This window comes from Dermochelys coriacea, chromosome 27 (genome assembly GCF_009764565.3).
Source record: "Dermochelys coriacea isolate rDerCor1 chromosome 27, rDerCor1.pri.v4, whole genome shotgun sequence".
NCBI classification, from domain to species: Eukaryota; Metazoa; Chordata; order Testudines; family Dermochelyidae; genus Dermochelys; species Dermochelys coriacea.
The window spans coordinates 11,321,820-11,341,121 of NC_050094.1; the positions used below are offsets into that span (position 1 = coordinate 11,321,820).

At 47.0% G+C, this 19,302-nt stretch overlaps 1 protein-coding gene across 5 annotated transcripts in view; it reads left to right on the forward strand.

Moving 5' to 3' along the window:
• The window catches only part of SOCS7 (suppressor of cytokine signaling 7), a 32,703-nt gene extending 15,381 nt beyond the window's left edge, over positions 1–17,322 (forward strand). For all 5 annotated transcript variants that reach the window (XM_043503339.1, XM_043503341.1, XM_043503342.1 and 2 more), the window contains 6 exons: positions 92–222; positions 1,085–1,253; positions 5,103–5,231; positions 9,718–9,853; positions 10,325–10,482; positions 11,039–17,322. In XM_043503339.1, the coding sequence (XP_043359274.1) occupies positions 92–222; positions 1,085–1,253; positions 5,103–5,231; positions 9,718–9,853; positions 10,325–10,445 (686 nt within the window). In that variant the 3' untranslated portion in view covers positions 10,446–10,482; positions 11,039–17,322. The remainder of the gene's footprint in view (positions 1–91; positions 223–1,084; positions 1,254–5,102; positions 5,232–9,717; positions 9,854–10,324; positions 10,483–11,038) is intronic.
• Positions 17,323–19,302: the final 1,980 nt, after the last annotated feature.

Consider the following 19,302-nt stretch of genomic DNA (forward strand, 5'->3'; position numbering starts at 1 on the left):
GGCCTGATTTGGGTAGGGCGGCTCTTATTCTTTGCAGTATTGCTTGTAAATGAGTGACTGTTGCTTGCCATTGTTGGTGGTTTCCCTGCAGATACATTTCCCCGGATTGTTCCGTTCAAACCGACAGAGGCAGTGAACAGCCAGACCACCCAGCATCTTCAGTGTCCTCTCTACCGACCAGACGCAAGCAGCTTTGCAGCTAGCTTGCGAGAACTGGAAAAGGTAAGGGCTTCATGCTGGGTCTAGATCTGGGGTCACTCTTACAAGACCTCCAGTGGGCAAAGGCTCTCATTGTTGGACTGTTTGTGGGTTAAGTCAGAGATCAGCCTTATGGGCTTCATTATTTCCCCCATATGGATTTGTAAGCGTGAGATGGGGATAGGATAAAAGGAAAGATGTGTTCCCCTAATGATAGCCCTGCCAGTGATAAATTCCTCACGTATATATTCCCGCCAGCTTTAGAAGCACTTGGATGTAATCGGAAGAGGGGTAATGTCTTCCTTATTCGGGTAGCTTGCATGTGTAAAGAGATGTTGCTTGTATGTGGTAGAAGGACATGATGGTCTTGTTTACTCTAGGAAATGGACTCATTGCTGTCAATGATTTTTGACCATGTCTCTTCCTGGACTAGTGATGAAGCTGGTTTATCTGCTAGTATATCTAGAACAAAATGGTTTAATGTGGTTTGACTTTCTGTAACTGTGTCTAAGTTTACTCTTAAAGTGTTCCCCAGCAGCAGGTTATGGGGGACCTGTGGCTGATACCTTTGGTCAGCATCAGATGATTTCCCAGAGTATGCTGGGTTGTTAATGGCAATTTGTGCCAGGATGCTAAACTGCTCCTTTTGTGACATACTAGCCTTGCCAAGGAAATGCTTCAGCACTACTTTTGCCAACAGCTACAGACAATGCTAAACTGTTAATTCTTCCTGGGAGTGCACTGGTGCTAGGATGGGGCAGAAAAGACTGACAGTTCTTTGAATCCCTTGATGGTTGAGTTAAGCTGTTTAGTACAGAGCTGTTAATGGGCAAGAGCCTTTCTGGCTTACCAGAAGTCTGAAGACCTTTTTGCACTCTACTGGTAGTGTGGTTGGTACTGGGGACCAATGAACTGGGAAGACGCGGAAATGAAGCTGAAGGGGAAACCAGATGGATCCTTCCTGGTACGAGACAGTTCCGACCCTCGTTACATCCTGAGCTTAAGCTTTCGATCACAGGGTATCACCCATCACACCAGAATGGAGCACTACAGAGGTAAGAGCAGCAAGGTTCTTGGAATGGTCTCATTCACTGGGATGTGGTTCTGGCCCCATCTGCTATTCAGCTCTGCGCTGCAACTCCACCTGTCTGTGTAGGAGCCCAGAACAATGCATTGTGCGTAGACCTGCTTGCAAAGGGGAAACTGAATGCAACCGTACCTTGCCCTCTGCTTCTATGCTAAACTGCAGACCTCAGTGAGGGTTCTGTAGTGCGTTGATCCCAGAGGTGCTAATGAAGGCCCTAAGGGGAAATATTTGCTCTAATTTGTGTGTGATCGATCCTATTAAAAAAACCAAAACCAAAAAACCCTTTCTACTCTCTCACGAAAGGGAAGGCTAAATAAGGAGCCATTCACCTCATGAGTTGTCATAGCACATAGCCAGCCTAGGTTCCCATCGTTTCTGCAGACTGTTCTTATCACAGTGATCACAGACTTAGTGGCCAAAGGAGGGTCTCGGGCTGTGAATGTTCCATTTAATCCCTTAACTCCTCTGAATGGCATCTTCCCATCCCTCTCCTTCTCAAAAATCACTCCATTGTGAAACTGAGCAATATAAAAATCCCCTAGGCCCTTTTCCTCCATGCCCATTCTGCATGCCTCACTTTGGGAAAGCTTATTAAGATGGAGCTAATGGACTTGCAAAGTTGCTGTGCAAGAGAATATGAAGGAAAAGCTTTATTGATTCATTAATAGCTTTAAGGCCAGAAGGGACCATTGTGATCATCGTTGAGCTGCATAGAAGTCCTAGCTCAGTGTGTAATTATTGTACCTTGTTCTTATGGTGCAATGTAGGGGACAATTATTTGGGTTGTTGGAGACTAGCAAGGCTAACACTTTAGGACGATTTAGTCTTGATGTTTCACTGGTTAAAAGGGAGCTGATCATGGGATGTCATTGCTGATGAGTTACTTTGCCTTTGGTCGCTTTCACACTTACTGTATAGGGGCAGGACATCAGCATTTATGCGTCTGGCTGGTACAAACTGCCGATGTCCAAACTGAGACTTTAACTTTGATCTTGTGGCTTTTCTATTCTGAGAACTCTTTGCATGTTGGTTGTACCAGCTTCCTGCCTCATTTGTCATCTTGCTGAAGGATACTGCCCGCCCCCCCAGCATTTGCATTTCAGATGTGATTTTCTGCGTTGCGACTGTGCAAAATGTTCTGGAGGGTAGCAAAATCCCTGAGATCCCTCCTCAAAACATTGAGTACCATCAAAACAAGTGGTCTTACAACTCCCCTGTAACAAATCGGTAGTCTTTAACTAGGTGCACAAGCATCAAAGTACTTGGGAACCTCAGTGGATACCAAAATTAACCTCTAAAGGCATGCCTGCAAAAACTTTTTCCCTCTCAGATTGCCTAGCCCATGTTCCCTTTAGACAGTGTCCCTTGCCATAAAGCTGGAAAGGGCAGATGCTGGTAGCAGTTTGTAATGTGAGGCCTTCTTGACAAAACTTCTTGTACAGTGACTATCTCCTACCATGAGCAAGAGCTGGAACAAGTTTTCTTTGCTGCTTCTCAGGTTTAACACCTCAAGGATGAGAGGCCTCTGTTACAACAGCTTAATTCCTGTTCTTCTGTAAGGCTGCTACCCTTCACTTGGTGTTGCCCCACTGAGAGGCCATAATAAATCACAACTGTGTACATGTCTGGTTGTATCCACCCTTTCCAACTGTCCTTCACAAGTTGCTTAGGCATTGGTTCATCAAAGCACCTAGACTGTGTGCTTAGCTATAAGCGTGTGAGTAGTTTTATTGATTTTTAAATGGGATTACTCATGGTTAAAGTTAAGCATGTGCTTAGCTGCTCTACAGGATTGGGACCATAGATTATAAAATGCTTGGTGTGTAGTCCATTAATAAAACTTTCAAAAGTGACAGACACTGAGGAGTCTAAGTTTCATTAGAAGTCAATGGGACCTAAGGTCCTAGGTGCCTGGGGTTTTGGCTCTTAAGTAACTAATGTGCTTTTGCAAATGTTACACCCTGTCTTTGTGTACGGTGTGTAGTATAATGAGACCCTGATTTGGGCCTCTGGGGCCCAGTCGAATATAAAATATGAATTACAAAGCTCAGAGCTGCCTCTCCACTCCAACAGTCCGGTCACCCACAGCAGTTCCCAGGAATCGCCCTACAGAAAGACCCCAGCACTCCTGTTTGTGTAATTAACTCTACACTTACACTAGGACTGGCTGAGCTGCCTGCTGAATGTGCTACAGCTTTTCTGAAACCTGCAGAGCTGAGCACTTTGTTAAAGCAATGAACGTGACAAGTGGCTGAGCTAGAGGAATGGTAAATGGGGAGATATTTGACCTTCAGATTTCAGGTGGGTGGAAAGGCACAGTGGGACATTTATTTATGCCTAGGGACTGTAGCATACAAACTACATAAAAACTTCCTGCTTCCTGAGCAACATGCAGGCAAAACTATGCAAACTATTCTTTGATCTTCCTGTGGCAGGTGTATTTTTAGAGCCTGGGGTTTATACTATACTTCTGGGGGATTATCAGCTCAGTGTTACTAAATAGCTGTTCCTGAATAATTCCATGTTTAGGCAAGCCCTAAAGCCTGAAATTTGCACGGGATAACTACGTTGATTTAGCTACACCTTGGCCACTCCCTAATTTAAGGGGTCTCTGCATGTCAGTAAAGCTGAATTTACTGATAATGTCTTGGTTTAAATTGCAGCATTGTAAGCCCTGCTCTGTGCCAGTACAGCATGTCTGCATTAGGGGTCTGCCCCACGGGGATACCTACCTTGGAGTAGGTGCACTGGTGTCCACATCTCTAATGTCAAGTTGGTCCTAGATGTAGCTCTTGGGGATGTTACTTCTGCTGTTCTGTTGAAGCTGTATTCCATACTGTGCCCTCATGAGGTACTTCTCAGTCCCTGTGCTTGCTCCTCCATTGCTAGGAGTTTGCTCTTTGCTCTGGTCACATGTTCCAGGCAGAGGGAAGGAGCAGACCTGGCACTGTGGGGTGCACAGATAGCATACCTGCAAGCAGGGGATGAGTGGGCCTGCATCTTGGTTGGGAAGGAAAGTTGTCTTCAGTCATTGCACAAAGAGGTTGAGAGAATGGTCTTGGATGGCTTCAAACTAACCTACTGAGAGATCTCAAAGTAGCTTCGATGGGGGAGGCTCTTTCCAGCTTCATCATTTTCAACCCTAGCTTAGTGCAGAAATTGTATCAACAGGGCAGCATGGGAGAAACTATCACTATCAGTGTACCTTAACCCTGCCACTAGGGTGAGAGGGCAGGGTTGGACTGAAGCATGTCATAATGTGGGGCCACATCATGCCCGCTTGTAGAGGTGATGGCCAAAGGGTCTAGAGACATGGGCTCCCCAGTACTTACTCCAACAGCTGGGATGTATCTCTTTGGTTCGGCTGGGCTCACTGTACTCCTGCTGCAGCCACTTTCTTCTGTTGGTAGTGTTGGGGGCCCTTTAGAGCACACCCCCTGAGATACAGTGGGGCAGGTTACTCAACCTTCAGCAATAGCTCTGAGAAATCTGCAGATTCATGGAAAATCACTGCAGCAGGTACACTCGGGTCCCATTTTTGAGGGTTTCTTTACAACAGCAAGGGCTAGAGGTGCTTTTAAGCAAAAGCTTACTTGTCGGTGGCCTGGGCATGGGTTGTAATGCCAATGTTAATTCAGCTCTGTGAGAGGCTAGCCCAGTCACTGGCCTATCTGTTGAAATTGTCAAGAAGTACGCCAGCGATGGTGGTGATTTGGTCATCTGTCCTTTGGGGACATGAATAAGCAGTGCAGATTACCGAGCCCCTCTCCTCTTCCCTGCCAACCCCTTTGTAATATGAACCATTTCTTTTTGGAAGGAACCTTCAGTCTGTGGTGTCACCCCAAATTTGAGGATCGCTGCCAGTCTGTGGTGGAATTTATAAAGAGAGCAATCATGCACTCGAAAAATGGGAAGTTCCTTTACTTTCTGCGATCTAGGGTTCCAGGTGAGTCTTACACACAAGTTGTAAGTAGTTTTAGGTGCGTGCGTGTGTGTGTGTGTGTGTTTGATCTGTGATCAGGCAGGACAAGTCCTAGAGCTGTGTGTGTTGGGCTTTGGTTTCATGCATTCTGACCAATACTATGACAAGTGTTCTCGCACATCCGCTTTGTATGTTTGGCTGAAAAATCTCTCACCCACAGCTTGTTGTGGAAATAATAACCTTCCCCCAGGCGGGAATTCATATCAACATCTCCCACACCCAGGAGTGCAGGGATTACTGGGTAATTTCTAACTTTTTATCCACTTTAAGCAAATGACATAGATATTTGCCACCATCCTTTGAAATAGCTCTGGATACCTGCACTGGTAAGAAACACTAGTTAGCCAGTTCTTTTCATCACTAGCATGATGGTAATGGATAGCTCATTGCTATTACAGATGTGGCTATACACGTTAGACAATGGACTCATCCCCTCGACAGACTTCCTAGTGCTCCACAGTGCACATCACACCATACGCCTGGTTTAGTAGCCAGTTAACTGGTTGCTAAAACTTTACTGTTTCCACCAGTCTCAATGCCGCTACCCTTTCTTGCGGGCAACTCAACACTTGACAGCTCTCCAGTCCTCCCCTTGATCTCACTGCACGGAGACACATTAAGCAGTGCAGATGCATGGGAAGGTTTCCAAGTGATGAGCTAAACGTGAGCCTCAAGTAGTCACTACTGTAAATTCATAGTCCCTTGTGGAACAGCAGTGCTGGAATACATACATGCTTGCCACAAGAAGAGAGCATTAGTGAGGCTCTGTCAGTGCATGTTTGATTGTGGTCTGCTAGGGAACAGGCTTCCTGCAATTCCAACCCCAAAGTCAAATTCAGTATGCGTGCTCACGGTTCCCAGTGCAATCTGACAGCAGAACTCGCGTTCACGTTGGGATGTTCTGTCACTGGTTCCTTCTTCTCCCTGTATCCAGAAGCTGATGGGATAAATCCAGCACTGAAAGGAAGAAAATACTTCTGTAAAGTGAATAAATGTGAAGCTGATTTGAAGGGGGCAGTAATGGGGTACAGAAGTTCAAGTGGGGATACACAGTGACCTCTGAATTAAATGGCTGGAGAGAGGAATCGGCACTTTCAGCCACACTCAAATAGGAAGTTGCAAAGAGCTGGAAGTGAAGGGGAGCGTTATGTACACAGGTGTGAAGATTATGATAATGGTGACAAGGGTGTGAACTTGCATCTTGTATTACAGTCCTAATTAGTGAGCCCAGATAAGATTGGGGCTCCATTGTGCTAGGCCCTCTGCATAACTAAGGCCCTTCATTTTGGGGTTTTTATCGATTTCCTGGGAATTTCAGTGTTTGGTGAAAATAGGTTAAAAACTGAAAATGAAAGGCAGCTGGCGGAAGGGAGGGACGCTCAGTATGCACAAGAGCGGGGGTTAGGTACTCAAGATGTAATGGCCGGGATGTCTCTGCTGCTGTGGCCCAGCTCCCTGCCCCCTCATGTCCCCACCGCACAGGGAGAGCGGATGGATGGGGCTGCCAGTGTCAGGATGGGAGCAGAAGCCTGCACCCCATGAGCACTGATGTACTGGACAGAGCCCCCTTCAGAGTGGCCCCGTCTGCTTCCTGGGGCCATGTGGAAGGGTTGGGATCAGAAGGGTGCTCCGCGGTCTCAGCAGCTGGGACCAAGCTCCCTGCCCATCTTGCTCCCTAGAGTGTCCAGCCCCATCTAGATTCATAGATACTAAGGTCAGAAGGGACCATTCTGATCTAGTCCGACCTCCTGCACAGCGCAGGCCACAGAATCTCACCCACCCACTCGTATGAAAAACCTCACCCATGTCTGAGCTATTGAAGTCCTCAAATCATGGTTTAAATAATTCCTCTCCCTCTCCTATATTGATCCCTCTGATATATTTATAGAGAGCAATCATATCTCCCCTCAACCTTCTTTTAGTTAGGCTAAACAAGCCAAGCTCCTTAAGTCTCCTTTCATAAGACAAGTTTTCCATTCCTCGGATCATCCTAGTAGCCCTTCTCTGTACCTGCTCCAGTTTGAGTTCATCCTTTTTAAACACGGGAAACCAGAACTGCACACAATATTCTAGGTGAGGTCTCACCAGTGCCTTGTATAATGGTACTAAAACCTCCTTATCCCTACTGGAAATGCCTCTCCTGATGCATCCCAAAACCGCATTAGCTTTTTTCACAGCCATATCACATTGGCAGCTCATAGTCATCCTATGATCAACCAATACTCCAAGGTCCTTCTCCTCTTCCGTTACTTCTAATTGATGCGTCCCCAACTTATAGCTAAAATTCTTGTTATTAATCCCTAAATGCATAACCTTACACTTCTCTGTTTCTCCTGCCAGGCAGAGCCCCCTTCTGCATGGCCCCCTGCACTTTTCAGGGCTGGGGTTGGAAGGGTTGCCAGTGTTCACGGGGTTACAGCCGTTTGTTCCCCTGCTGACCCCAGCCCTTCAGCATGGCCCCATGCATTCCTCTGCACGTGCGCATATTCAAAAATAAAAAATTCCCAGATCCTGAAAGCTAAAATCCAGGTGAAAATCAGTAAAACCCAAATTCTGGCTTTTCCAAAACGTGGGAATTCTTTGGAGAAAATCAGTAAATATCAAAAACAAAGGGCCTTATACATAACACCAAGCCCCAGCCCTAAAGAGATTAGTCTAAACAGATCGAACTAGGTGGGAGGAGATACAGTAATATCCCCCTCTTACAGTTAAGAACTGAGGCAGAGTGTAGTTAAGCAACTTGCCGAAGATCACACATGAAATCGGAGACAGAGCTGGGAATTAATCTCCGATGGGAGTCCCTGTCAGTTGACTCAACCACAAGTCCATCCTTCCTCTTGGTGTGTGGGGAGTCAAGAACATACATATGCGCACACCATGTTTTGGAGTAACTAATACAGCTCCCCTTACTCTTGTCTCCAACATACTGCCATGTGCTTAGACCTAAAAGATTCTTTTCTTCCAGACCCCAGACCTCTGTGAAATCTCTTTCCTCTCTCTCCAAGGAGAGTAGCTTATTTAAAAGCAACTTACTCCAGACAAGTGATCATTCCCCAGTGTAGGAATGGTCGTTGAATGACACCGCTCGCCTCTCAAACTGCACAGTTGGCCCTGCTGTCTCATCTGGATCTTACTGCTTTCCTTGAGACTCCCCACTGGGGTGCAGCCCTGAACCTGAACAGGTTATGCAGCCCCTATGCCAGCAATGATTTCTGACCCTTTAAGAACAAAGCGCCGTTGCCTGGATATCTGGTATGGTCTTCCTGAGTCAGAGTGCCTTGGACCCATATCTCCTCTGCACTTGTGTATGCTATATTGCAGCAGAAATATTGTTAACCTCTTGGTATGGGGGTTTCTATTGTGTATCTGGTTGTTAGCAGCGAGGCAGATGGTTAGTGCAGTATGCAAACCTCTTGCTGTGTCCCTGTAGTTCCTGGCTGAGCTCCCAGAGGCTTATTCCTCTTTGAGGGGGCAGCGGGGGAACCCTCAATTGATTTTTCTTTGCTTTCTCAAAAGCTGTCTCACTGCTTCCTGAGCTGCCTGGAGCAGTTACAAGCCCATCTTAGTGTGAAGAGCTTTTGCCTTCTCTTCTTTCACTCTGCTCTGCTGGTCTCAGAGGCTTCAGTCAGAAAACGCCCTGCCAGCAGGAGGGAGTTAGTGGAACTAGCACTGAATCCTTCTGAAAAGATAGATAAAACACAGCCCTGCTGCTGCTGACCCCTCAGCTCTGTGGGTTCAGACCCACTCAAGCTAAGGTCAGGGAATCTCAGAAGCGGGGAGGTCATGTGGGGAGGGGGAACTGAATGCACCTCCACTTGCAGCCATTCAAGGCTGTTCTGTGCGTGGGTTAACTCCAGTGATTCAATACAATTTCTGCCCCCAGGGCTTGACACTGCTGCTGCCTTTATGCCCAGCCTCCTGGCCTCAAGAGTGAGTGGTTTACCCCATGGTTTGAGGCTCACTCCAACCTGCCCTTCCCAATGCAGGTACAGCTGTTCCCTGGTTGCACCGTGCAAACCCTCCAGTTCAGTCTGCTCCTTCCCCTCCCCCTATGACACCTGTGTTCTTGAAATGTGATGTTTTTCAAAGCCCTGTTGCTTTCCTTCGTAAAGTGACGCTTCGGCTACTGCTGATTCTCAGAGGGCTTGGTTGGAGACGTGCACAGTCCAAGAATCTTTCACTGCTGGAAATGGCGGAACTGATAGGGCATGAATCAGAGGGGACTGTTCTCCCCGGATTTGCTCATGAGCCTGGCTCCCATCCACGTAGAACATGGCCAGCAAACCCATGCAAACTGAAAGCAATGGCTCCCTCCCCTTGGAAACTTTCAACTGTCCTGTTTAAAGCTGTGCCTTGGTTTCCTCTACCTCTGGGGCCAGTTTGCTCCCTCCTGGTTTTGATAAATAACTTACTTTGCTTCTAATAAAGCCATACCTCGTTTTGTTTTAAGGTCTCCCTCCAACACCTGTCCAGCTCCTGTATCCTGTCTCCAGGTTCAGCAATGTCAAATCCCTTCAGCACCTTTGCCGCTTCCGGATCAGGCAACTTGTCCGCATAGACCACATTCCAGAGCTCCCACTGCCCAAGTACGTTCTCTTGGCTGGGGTGGGTGGGGAGCTTTTTTGGTTCTGGACCTAGACTCTCTAGAGGGCAAATCTTAGCATTGCAGCCCCTTCCCTTTTCCTCCATTTGCCTGTTGGTACCTTACATGACAGCTGTAGCATTTAGCCATGGAGCAGTGCAAGAGGGAATCTGTGTGTGTAGCTGGGAGAGGGAGGGACATTGGGCAGGAGCAGCCATCTGCTTGCCAAGGCGAGGAGCTATTGGAGCAGGGACGGCAGGCGCAATGACAGGTAGCAGCAGATGAACAGACAGGAGTGGTGGCTAGCTGATGAATGGGGAATGTGGAGTCTTAGATGGCTTGCTTTTCTGGCTGAAGACCCCTTTGCTTTCCTGTTTGGTGTTGGCACCATTGGCCGTGGGTGGAGGAATCTATCTGTAGCTTTTTTTTAAATGTTCTGACTCATCGCTAAGATGTCTGCTCCTGCCCTTTCTAGGCCTTTGATCTCCTACATCCGGAAGTTCTATTACTACGACCCCCAAGAGGAGGTGTATCTGTCGCTGAAGGAAGCTCAGCTGATTTCAAAACAGAAGCAGGAGACTGAATCCTTGACGTAGCAAGGCTGCCTCGCCCATCTTGTCACTGTCACAGACGGTAAAATCCACTTTGCCATCCCAACCGTTATTCCATGCAGTTTTTAAAAAAAAAAAAAAAAAAAAAAAAATCCTTGCTATCCTGTTATTGCAGGGAAAGTGCGAGGAAATCCCAGCTAGGAGGTCAAGGCTTATCCTTGCTGACCAGGATTTATCCTGAGGCTTGTTCCTTCTGGTCTCTTGGTTAGTGTGCAGTAAGATAACAATGTTCTGGTGTTTCATCTCTGATAGGGCTTGGATGGGGGGGGCTGTGGTGGTGGTGGTCGGGGGGGGAGTCCTGCCTCTGGCACTGTACACAGAGGTGGTCTCCTAACTACCCAGTTACAATGGGCAATTAACTGACTCTCTCAGATTTTGCCAAGGAATAGAGTTCTACCGCTCTGACTGTGGGGGAGCCTTGTTTCCTCTTTAGCTTACTCCTTATCCACATTGCTGGGTCTGTCTGTATGGAAGTTCCTATGCTCCCCTCTGCACTCCTGTACCAGCGCAGCTCTCCTGTGGGAGTCTGCACTGTAAAACAGGCTGACTAATTCTTTTACTCTTCTCTCTCCAGTTAGGAATTTGCTTGCTGAGATCCCGTAGCAAAGAGCCTAAGCAAAGCTACAGCAGAAAGGAGGCCCGAGAAGGGGGAAGCCTGCCTGTGCAGTAGTGACTTCTGCTTGCAAGTTCTTTTGTCCTCTGAAGAGGATTCAGGACCCCTAAGAAGCACAGCAGCATGGAAATGAGAGCTCTGGCTCCTGGTTTGAGGATGGAGCCTTTGACAGCAAGTGAACTGGATCCCAGACTCCTCACAGAACGGAGAACGTCATGGCCCTATTTCCGTTTTAAGTTTTTATTTCCGGTGTTTCCATTTCTCAGCATGGGAAATATTGTCTTTAAGAGCAGCTGGATTTTGTTACACTCAAATCTGCGGTGTAAGGGAAGAGAGGGATCTTGCAGCAAGAGTATCCAATCCAGCCATCCTGGTGAAACTGCTCTTTGGCTACCATCCGTGTGGCTGTGGCCAAAGAGCTCTTGGGAAGCAAACTGAGCCAGATTCATATGCAGCTATGTAGAATAATTGGGGGGGGGGGGGAAGGAAGCACTCAAACAGTGTGCAACTGTGTAGATCCTGTGCTTTCTATGAGACGGTGCAAGAGCCAAACCTAGCCTCGAGTAGCCAAGTTTTCCTACTGGATTGCAGAGTGGTCCTGTGCGCTTTCACATCCTACCCAAGGAGGGGAACAGAGCGTTCTCCATTCAAATGTTCTGAAGCCTTCTGCCAGTAGAATAGTTTGTAGTATTGCAGGGCAAGAGGCTATCAGCCACCCAGCAAATGCCAGAAGATCTAGCCCAAGAGTTTTTCAGGCTAAAGTCCTTTACTGTTCCTCCTATGGAATCTGGCAAAGCTGTTGTCTAAATTCCAGCAGTCCATGAGTCAAGGGCATTCCTGCCTCACTGAAGCAATCTCAGCACTGCAGAGCCATGGGGATTTTTGATATGGCCTTTGTGCTGGCTATTCCCAAAAGTTGTGAATGAAAAGGCTTTTTAATCAAAGAAGCCGCGTCAGATCCTGACAACTAATTGCGAAGGCCGTTGTGGGACATCTCTGAGACTCAACAGACAGGAACACATTTTTCACCCTGATCCTAGGTTAGGTGGGATGATTCCAATTATTTTGGGATCATCCTTCTCTCCTGAGACAGCTTCCTGATCTTCCTGTGAGGGTGATGCTCTGTATTTCTAGCCTTTCTGGTGATGAACTAGAATGTGGTGATCTGGGAGTATTGCCGCACAGAACAATTCCTGAAGATGGGGCCAGTAACAGGAGAGCTAAAACTGTGTTGCTTCTACGGCATTTGCCATGTGTCTCCTAAATTTTCCATGGCTTAATGGGTTTGGCACTAGTAATAGCTCTTTCATCTCAAGGAGCATAGTCTGCTGCTGGCTTTACAGCTGCTGCGGAGTTGTTTTCATGGCAAAATGTAGCGTCTGCCCTTTGGGAATGAGACCTTTCTAAGGAGGGATCGCGCGTCCTGTATATTTAAACTAAAAATTCCTCTCAACGTGACGGCTGCACACCTCCCCTCCCAGCAGCCTGGTGATCTGGAAGTTGTGATGTTTGTGTCTGGCACTCTGGGTTGCAGTCGTCTTACCTGGCAGTCCTTTAGCTGAGTTCTGAGTGTCCCATATGTTAGATGTAGCAGTTTGTGAGCCTTTAGGATTCACACCGTTCCTTAAGGAATGATGTACATATTGAGGTTTGAGAGAGTAGCATGAAATCTGCCTGGCTTTCTGTAAAGAGCTCCTATATAGGGGGCTGGAGGCCAGGGCTCTTCCTTTCCTGTGTAAATGAGCACAGCTTAACTTCCGGATGAAACCACAACAAGGCTTAAGCAGTCTCTAGAAATACCTCGTCTGAAAACATTTGCTACTGAATCTGCACACCTATTTGGGCAGGGGATAGCAGAGAGGGAGGAATGCCCTATGAGACTGATCATTTACAGTATGTCTACACTGCCCCCCCAAAAAACTAACCCATGACTGCAAGTCTCAGAGCCTGGGTCGGGCTCCTGGGGGCTGAAAAAGCAGTGTAGATGTTCCTTCTTTGTGCTGCAGTTCAGGCCCTGAGACCCACCTCCCTGTCCAGGTTTCAGAGCCCAAGTGGGAACGTCTATGCTGCTATTTTTAACCTGTTGATTTGGGCTCTGAGACTTGCTACTTTGGGTTATTGCAATGTAGACAACGCTGTAGCATGTCTTGTTCCCTTGTGATATCTGGGCTCTTTAGGTCCATAGCACAACATGACCCACCAGTGATGCCTCCAAAAGTTTAATCTCTCTCATGAATCCTACCTTCTCCCTCGTTCTCCCCCGCCAGCTGGAGATTTGCAGTTCACATATAGTCGTGGGCATGGTTAAGATTAAGGCGCACACAGCAAGTTGGGACGAATGCTCCACAGCTTGAAAATCCAGCCATGCCCCTTGGATGCACAAGACTGATTGCATTTTCCTTTACAGTGAGAGATGGCCTGGATGTGACCGCGATCCCTAGATGTGTAGCCCCTCCAGCTTTGATGCACCTCATCCTAGCCATGGATCGAAATCCAACTGTTCAACCTCCAGCAAATTCATACACTGGAAAAAAATCTGCTCCCCCAGAGTGACTGCAAAGGAGGATCTGACGCCTCCAAAATGTCTGTAAATTTATGTGCAGCTGCAGACTGACAGCTTATTAGCCTTCCCTCTAATTGGACAGCTCTGCGAGGCACTGGATTGGGAGAGCACTGCGGAGTGCGAAGGAGCTGGCTGTTGGATTCAGATGGTCCCTTGTTTTCCGCCAGCCGTGGGGAACACTTGCAATCAACATGGGTCTGGGAGCCTTGCGGGTCTGCTCATAAAGAGTCGAGGAAGGACCTCCCCCCCCCACCACCACCACTAAATTTGGAAGATGTCTGTGCTGTTTCCCACATACCTCCCCCCCAGTTCTTTCTGGAGCTGATAAAGATTTAAGCTGTCGAACTGATGCTGGATTTGGGGAAGCAAGGTGGAGACTTAAATAGCCAGGCTGGAAAAAGAAGAGGAAATGCATTTGGAATGGCCAAACACTGAAATAACCCATAGAGTGAGCTAGTATCCCTAAATGGGATTGTCTGGGCGGGGAATTTTTTTTTTGGAGGGGGCGGGATAAAAACGCACAAATCTACACCCCAGCATTGGCTGGTTTAAAGAGAAATGCTGATCTTGGCTATTCTCACCTCTTCGTTTTCTGGCATGTTTTAATTCTCCACTTCCCTCTCCTTTTGTAAGCCCTGTGCAAGTACTGAGCACTTGTTCCTGCTGAGCCATTAAGTCCTAGGGCAGGTCGTGTACATAAAACATCAGGAGCAGTCCAAGAAGCAAGGTAACCTTTTGTAATGCTGTTGCGTCTGTATTTGGTCTGCTGCGAGCATCCTCGAAAAGGAATTTCCCCCATGGGCTGTTTGGCAATTTTTGCTGGTACTTGAAACTTGAACACTGCAGTGGGTGAGCGTTCTAGCCGGATGGTGGTCGACTAACAAGGGCTGTGGCCTGCATCCTTGAGCTGTTGGTCAGTTGCTTTATTTTCTCTGCCTGGTGCCAGGGATTCCTTGGTATGGAATGGAATGCTGTCTGCTACTGAGCATAGGAGGTGCCTCTGTTAGTGGAAGCCTTAGTCTTGCCAACAGGTATCCTTAAGGCACCTTGCAAGAGTCAGAAGCTTATCGCAATTTTACTAGCCTGTACTTTTTCCATGGAGAAACGAACAAGGCTTTACCAGTCAGCAAATTACTCTGGGCAAGTATAATTTATAAGGCTCAACTTTAGTTGCCTTCAACAGTAGGAAACTCCACCAAACTGTTACCAGGGCTTGCAGGGTTCTGCATGCTATATCTTTAAATGGGCTAATCTGGAGCATGTCTCATTTCTTACGCAAGATCATTTTAGTGGTTCTGTGTTGAATGGAGGCAGGCATAGAAGCAATGCACTGTGTAAGGGTGACAGGGTGCTACACACGTGCCCTGTAAATTTACCCCACCTTCACATTTCTCTGGCATAGCCAAGCAAAGGGAGGCACATGTACTGCATAACCATTCTGCTGCCTCTTTAGTATCGCTTGGATAACATTCTCTATGCTCTTGCAGTAAACTCTTTTGAAATCCATCTTTAAAAGAAGTTAATATTGAAAGCACCTCATCACTTCATGACTAGGTTTCTGAGCTGGTAGCTCTTCCTGCTGGAGCAATGGGAACTTCATAGACTCCAGCAGCAGATATAAACATTTTTTACTGCTCCAATTCAGAGACCATCAAAGTCTGAGGGGAATGGACAGACTTCTCTCTCCAAATGGGCACTGTTCTTCCTTACTGGATGTAGCAGGCCTGTGGATGGAGATCTTATAGGTGACCTGTTCCTAGTTCCCATTTTGTCAGTGATCCCTGTCCCCATGCAGGGAGGAACATTTCACATTTTTATGAGAATTTTTTGTTGTAGATTAGTGGGCTTATCTAGATTTAAAGGGACACTATCAACTTGATTCTCTTAGTTACTTGGAGTGTCCTTTAGTGTCCTGATCTGATTCCTTTAAGAAAAAGTAAGTTTGATAAATTTATAAATAGGATTATATGATGGGTTTGCCTGTGATAGCAGGGAACTGGATGAGATGACCTAACGAGGTCCCTCAGAGTCCTGTAACCATGGGGGTTTTTCTGCTGCAGATTATTGGGGCCCTATTTAGTAAAGGAGAATTTGACTATTGATGGGGCGAGGGAGATGGATCATGAAACTGACTAATATTGAAGTGCTGTCAAATGCACAAATTAAAGTTTGAAAAATCTCTTCCATGATCTTTTCAAGGATGCTGATCTTTGATGTTGTAACTACAGCTTGTACAAAATTTCCAGTCAAAAGGATTCAAGTTGGCAAGGTGCCTTTGAAGGCAGCTAGCTCAAACCCCAAATTTGTCCAGTTGCATACGTCACCATCTTTCTTTTTACAGCAGCAGTGTCTATAGCTAGTGAGACGACTTGACTTTCTCCTGGGGAGTAAACTTTCTTTTAATAAAAAAAAAAAAGCAACTGTGTTTTGAGCATCAGGTGCAATTGACATACGAGAACAACCTGACATGGGAAGAGGGAAGAACATAGTTGATGTCCCCAGTGATGTTACACTGCAGACATTTTCACTCGTGAGATGTTAGTTTAGGAAGCCAGCTGTCACCTTTAAAGCTTAAGCAGGGGGCTCAGGATTTGAATTGTGGGGCTCCCATACTTAAGTCAAAAACTAAGTGTAGAAATTTTGAAGACCTCTTCTCTGAAGGGGAAACCATGTAAGGAGGCAGTGCTCAATCAAATGGTGTTTCAAATATTTGGTTCAGTCTTCAAACCCATTTCAGGAACCAGCTGCTTCTGGGGCTAAAAGAGCAAAAGCTGAATCCTGGTTGGGTTGGGTGTGTTGCAGCTGGGCTATAGTGTCCCCCTGATGCTAGGGAGGGAATTTCTACTCTTGCTGCATGTTTTCCAGGCATGTGGCACCACATTACACATCCAGCACTTGAAGACCCCAAAACTGATCAGGAATGAACACGGGACTGTGTCACTGTGTCCCTCTGGCAATTGGGCTTGTACCTCTTTGGTGACACCAGCCAGGCACGTGGTCACGTATCTTGTAGGGTAGACAAGTACATAAGCTCAGTGAAGAGGCTTACAACAGCTGTTTATAGATCTGAGCAGGATCGGGGAATTCTAGTGCAGATGATGGCCAGCGGTGGGATTTTTCTGGCTCGCTGTAGGGCTGGCAATGAGGGAATCCAAGCAGCAGAATTTGCTGAAGGAGTCATCTAACTGGCTAAACTTACAGGGTGTGGGAGGAATTGGCTTGTGCCCTTTCTCAGTTCATCACAATTTGTAAATAAGGCCTCAGGTTTGACTTGTATCCTACTGTTAAAATCACTGTCAGGTCTAGGCCTCCCTGTTAGAGCACTCTTTGGAGATCTCGGATGTGTATCCAGCCATCTCAGCTTTCAGTTGAACTTTTCACAATCCTAGTTGCCCCATAGCATCTTCTAGGTAAAACTGGGTAGATGAGACCTGAAGTTCTAATCTACCAATTAGGGGCAGGTGAGTCCCAAGGGCATAGCTAGGTGTTAGACCTGGGTTCCGTCTCTCTGCCACTGACTTGCCACAGTGATACCTTGGTCAAGTCTCTTAAATGCTGTGCCTGATTCCCCAGTTGTAAAATGGGGCGAAAGATGCTTCCTTTTACGTGCTTTGAGATGAAAAATGCTATAGGTGCTATCAAGAAAAATGCAGGCAAACTCGCGCGTGCTCTCAAAACGAAACAAAGATCCAAGCCTTAATACAAAAAGGGCCCACCCGCTCTTTTTTTCTTTGAACGTCACTCTTGTGACCAATACAACAAACACTGGAGTAGCAGTCTCTTATCCTTTAAAAATTGAGCTTAACTAGGCAAATATCTACTGTATTTGATTTTGATTAATTTCAATCAAAGTAGCATGCAAAATTCTTGCATAGCTCAAAGACACTGACTCTTGGGCAGTGCAGATAAAGAACTTCCCTCTGTGTTGTGCATGTTGTAAACCAAGTGGATAAAAACTTCTGCTCTGACTTGTTTCCAAGCCCAGCACTCTTTAACCACCATCCAGCAGAAATGCAGCTTTGCTTAATTTTTTGGTCTTTTTGTTGTTGCTTAATTTATTAAAATAGTTGCTGTATAATTTATTTTCATAAACTATATAAAAAGTTACTAAATGGTAAACAGACTTGCGGGCCAATCTTTAAAAAAAATAGTTTTTTGATAAAAACATGACAAATGCACTTTGAGTGCGTTTGGTTATTTTTTGGGGTGGGTGGGCGGGAAGCAGGGCGTATCTGTGGATTAGTTCGAGAAGGGGGTTGTCTGTATATATTGTATTAATAAGCATGTTTGGCCTCTCATATGGAAGCATTAGTAACTGCTGCAGATCTCGTCCAGGAAGCCAGTGTAAAATTCTCAGTTTTTTGTAAATTGTCAGCGAGGGAGACCTCTGACTTTTGTGTTTGTAACTCATTTTTATTGTTTCGAATAATGGGTTTCTTGGGTGGGTGGGATGGGGTGTGACGGGAATTTGAAATAAAATGTTTAGAAATTGTTTCACAGACTGTGTCTTTAGATATTTCTCTTCCAGCCAGGAACCTGCACCAGTGTGGGTACTGTAACCCATCCCACCCCATGTGGGGCTTTGTCTCTCTCTTGCACTGCTCAGCCTCTTTACTCCTGGAGCTGTAAAGCAACAGACCTGTTAGGAAGGGCTCTAGAATGCGCCTGACCTTGGAAGGGAAGCATGCCACAGTGAATGGGATACACAACTGTCTGCTGTGCTGTCTGCACACCCCATGGTACATGCTCCAAGCACCTGGAGTTAAGAGGACCCTTCAGGCTCCTCCATTGCTCTTTGTTTAGGTTTCTTGTGTCTTTCTCCAAAGCCCCTGGCGTTGGCTGCTGTGGGTGGTAGGATGCTGGCCTGGAAGTGGGCTCGTCTGATATGGTCCTAGAAATCGGTGCAAAGGCAGTTCTTCCCTTTCCAGGGCTCCAAGGATCCCTTCCATTATCTGTCCCCTTTTTAAACTCCCCTGTGTTTGCAGCAGGATGAGATGCTGAGGCAAGTCTTCCTCTTCAAGTCCCTGTCATCCAACACTTATTGCTGTGAAATGCTGCAACACCTGAAGTGCTGGAATTGCGCCTCCACCACTGCTCATCCCTGCACCCAATGTACTGTGCTCCCCTGACAAGGTTGAGCGGGGAGCCCTGCTGGGAGGACCCCACCCAAGAAGGGCTATTACTTACTCATCTGCCTTGTCCCAAAGCCGTATAAATCCCAGGAGGGGGGGCCGAGCCTTTCCCTGCTCTCATAAGCGCCTGTGTTTACTGGCCTTGACCAGGCGTGAGCAGGGGAACATGGGCCTTAACTTGTTCGGCCTGTGGGATGCTGTTGGGCTGAAACATCAGCAAAGAGATGTGCTGGGGAGTGACTTCTGTGCTGGACGAACCGGGCGTGGTGGTGATGGCGGTGGGATAGGGTTGCTGCTGGCGTGGGTCAGGGAATGGGAGGAGGGAACATGTGTGCAGCAAAGTCTCTGGGGTGGCGGAAGGGGGGAAGCTCTGTGTCAGAGGTAAATGGGAGTGGAGGAAGGAGTGTAATGGAGAAGTGTGAGTTGGGAAGGAGAGGAGCAGTGATGTCCCCTGTGGCCAGGGCAAGGGGCTGTGGGTGAGGATGGGCAGGAACATTAAGAGCGTTGCTTGGGTGACCAGAAGCATTGAGGAAC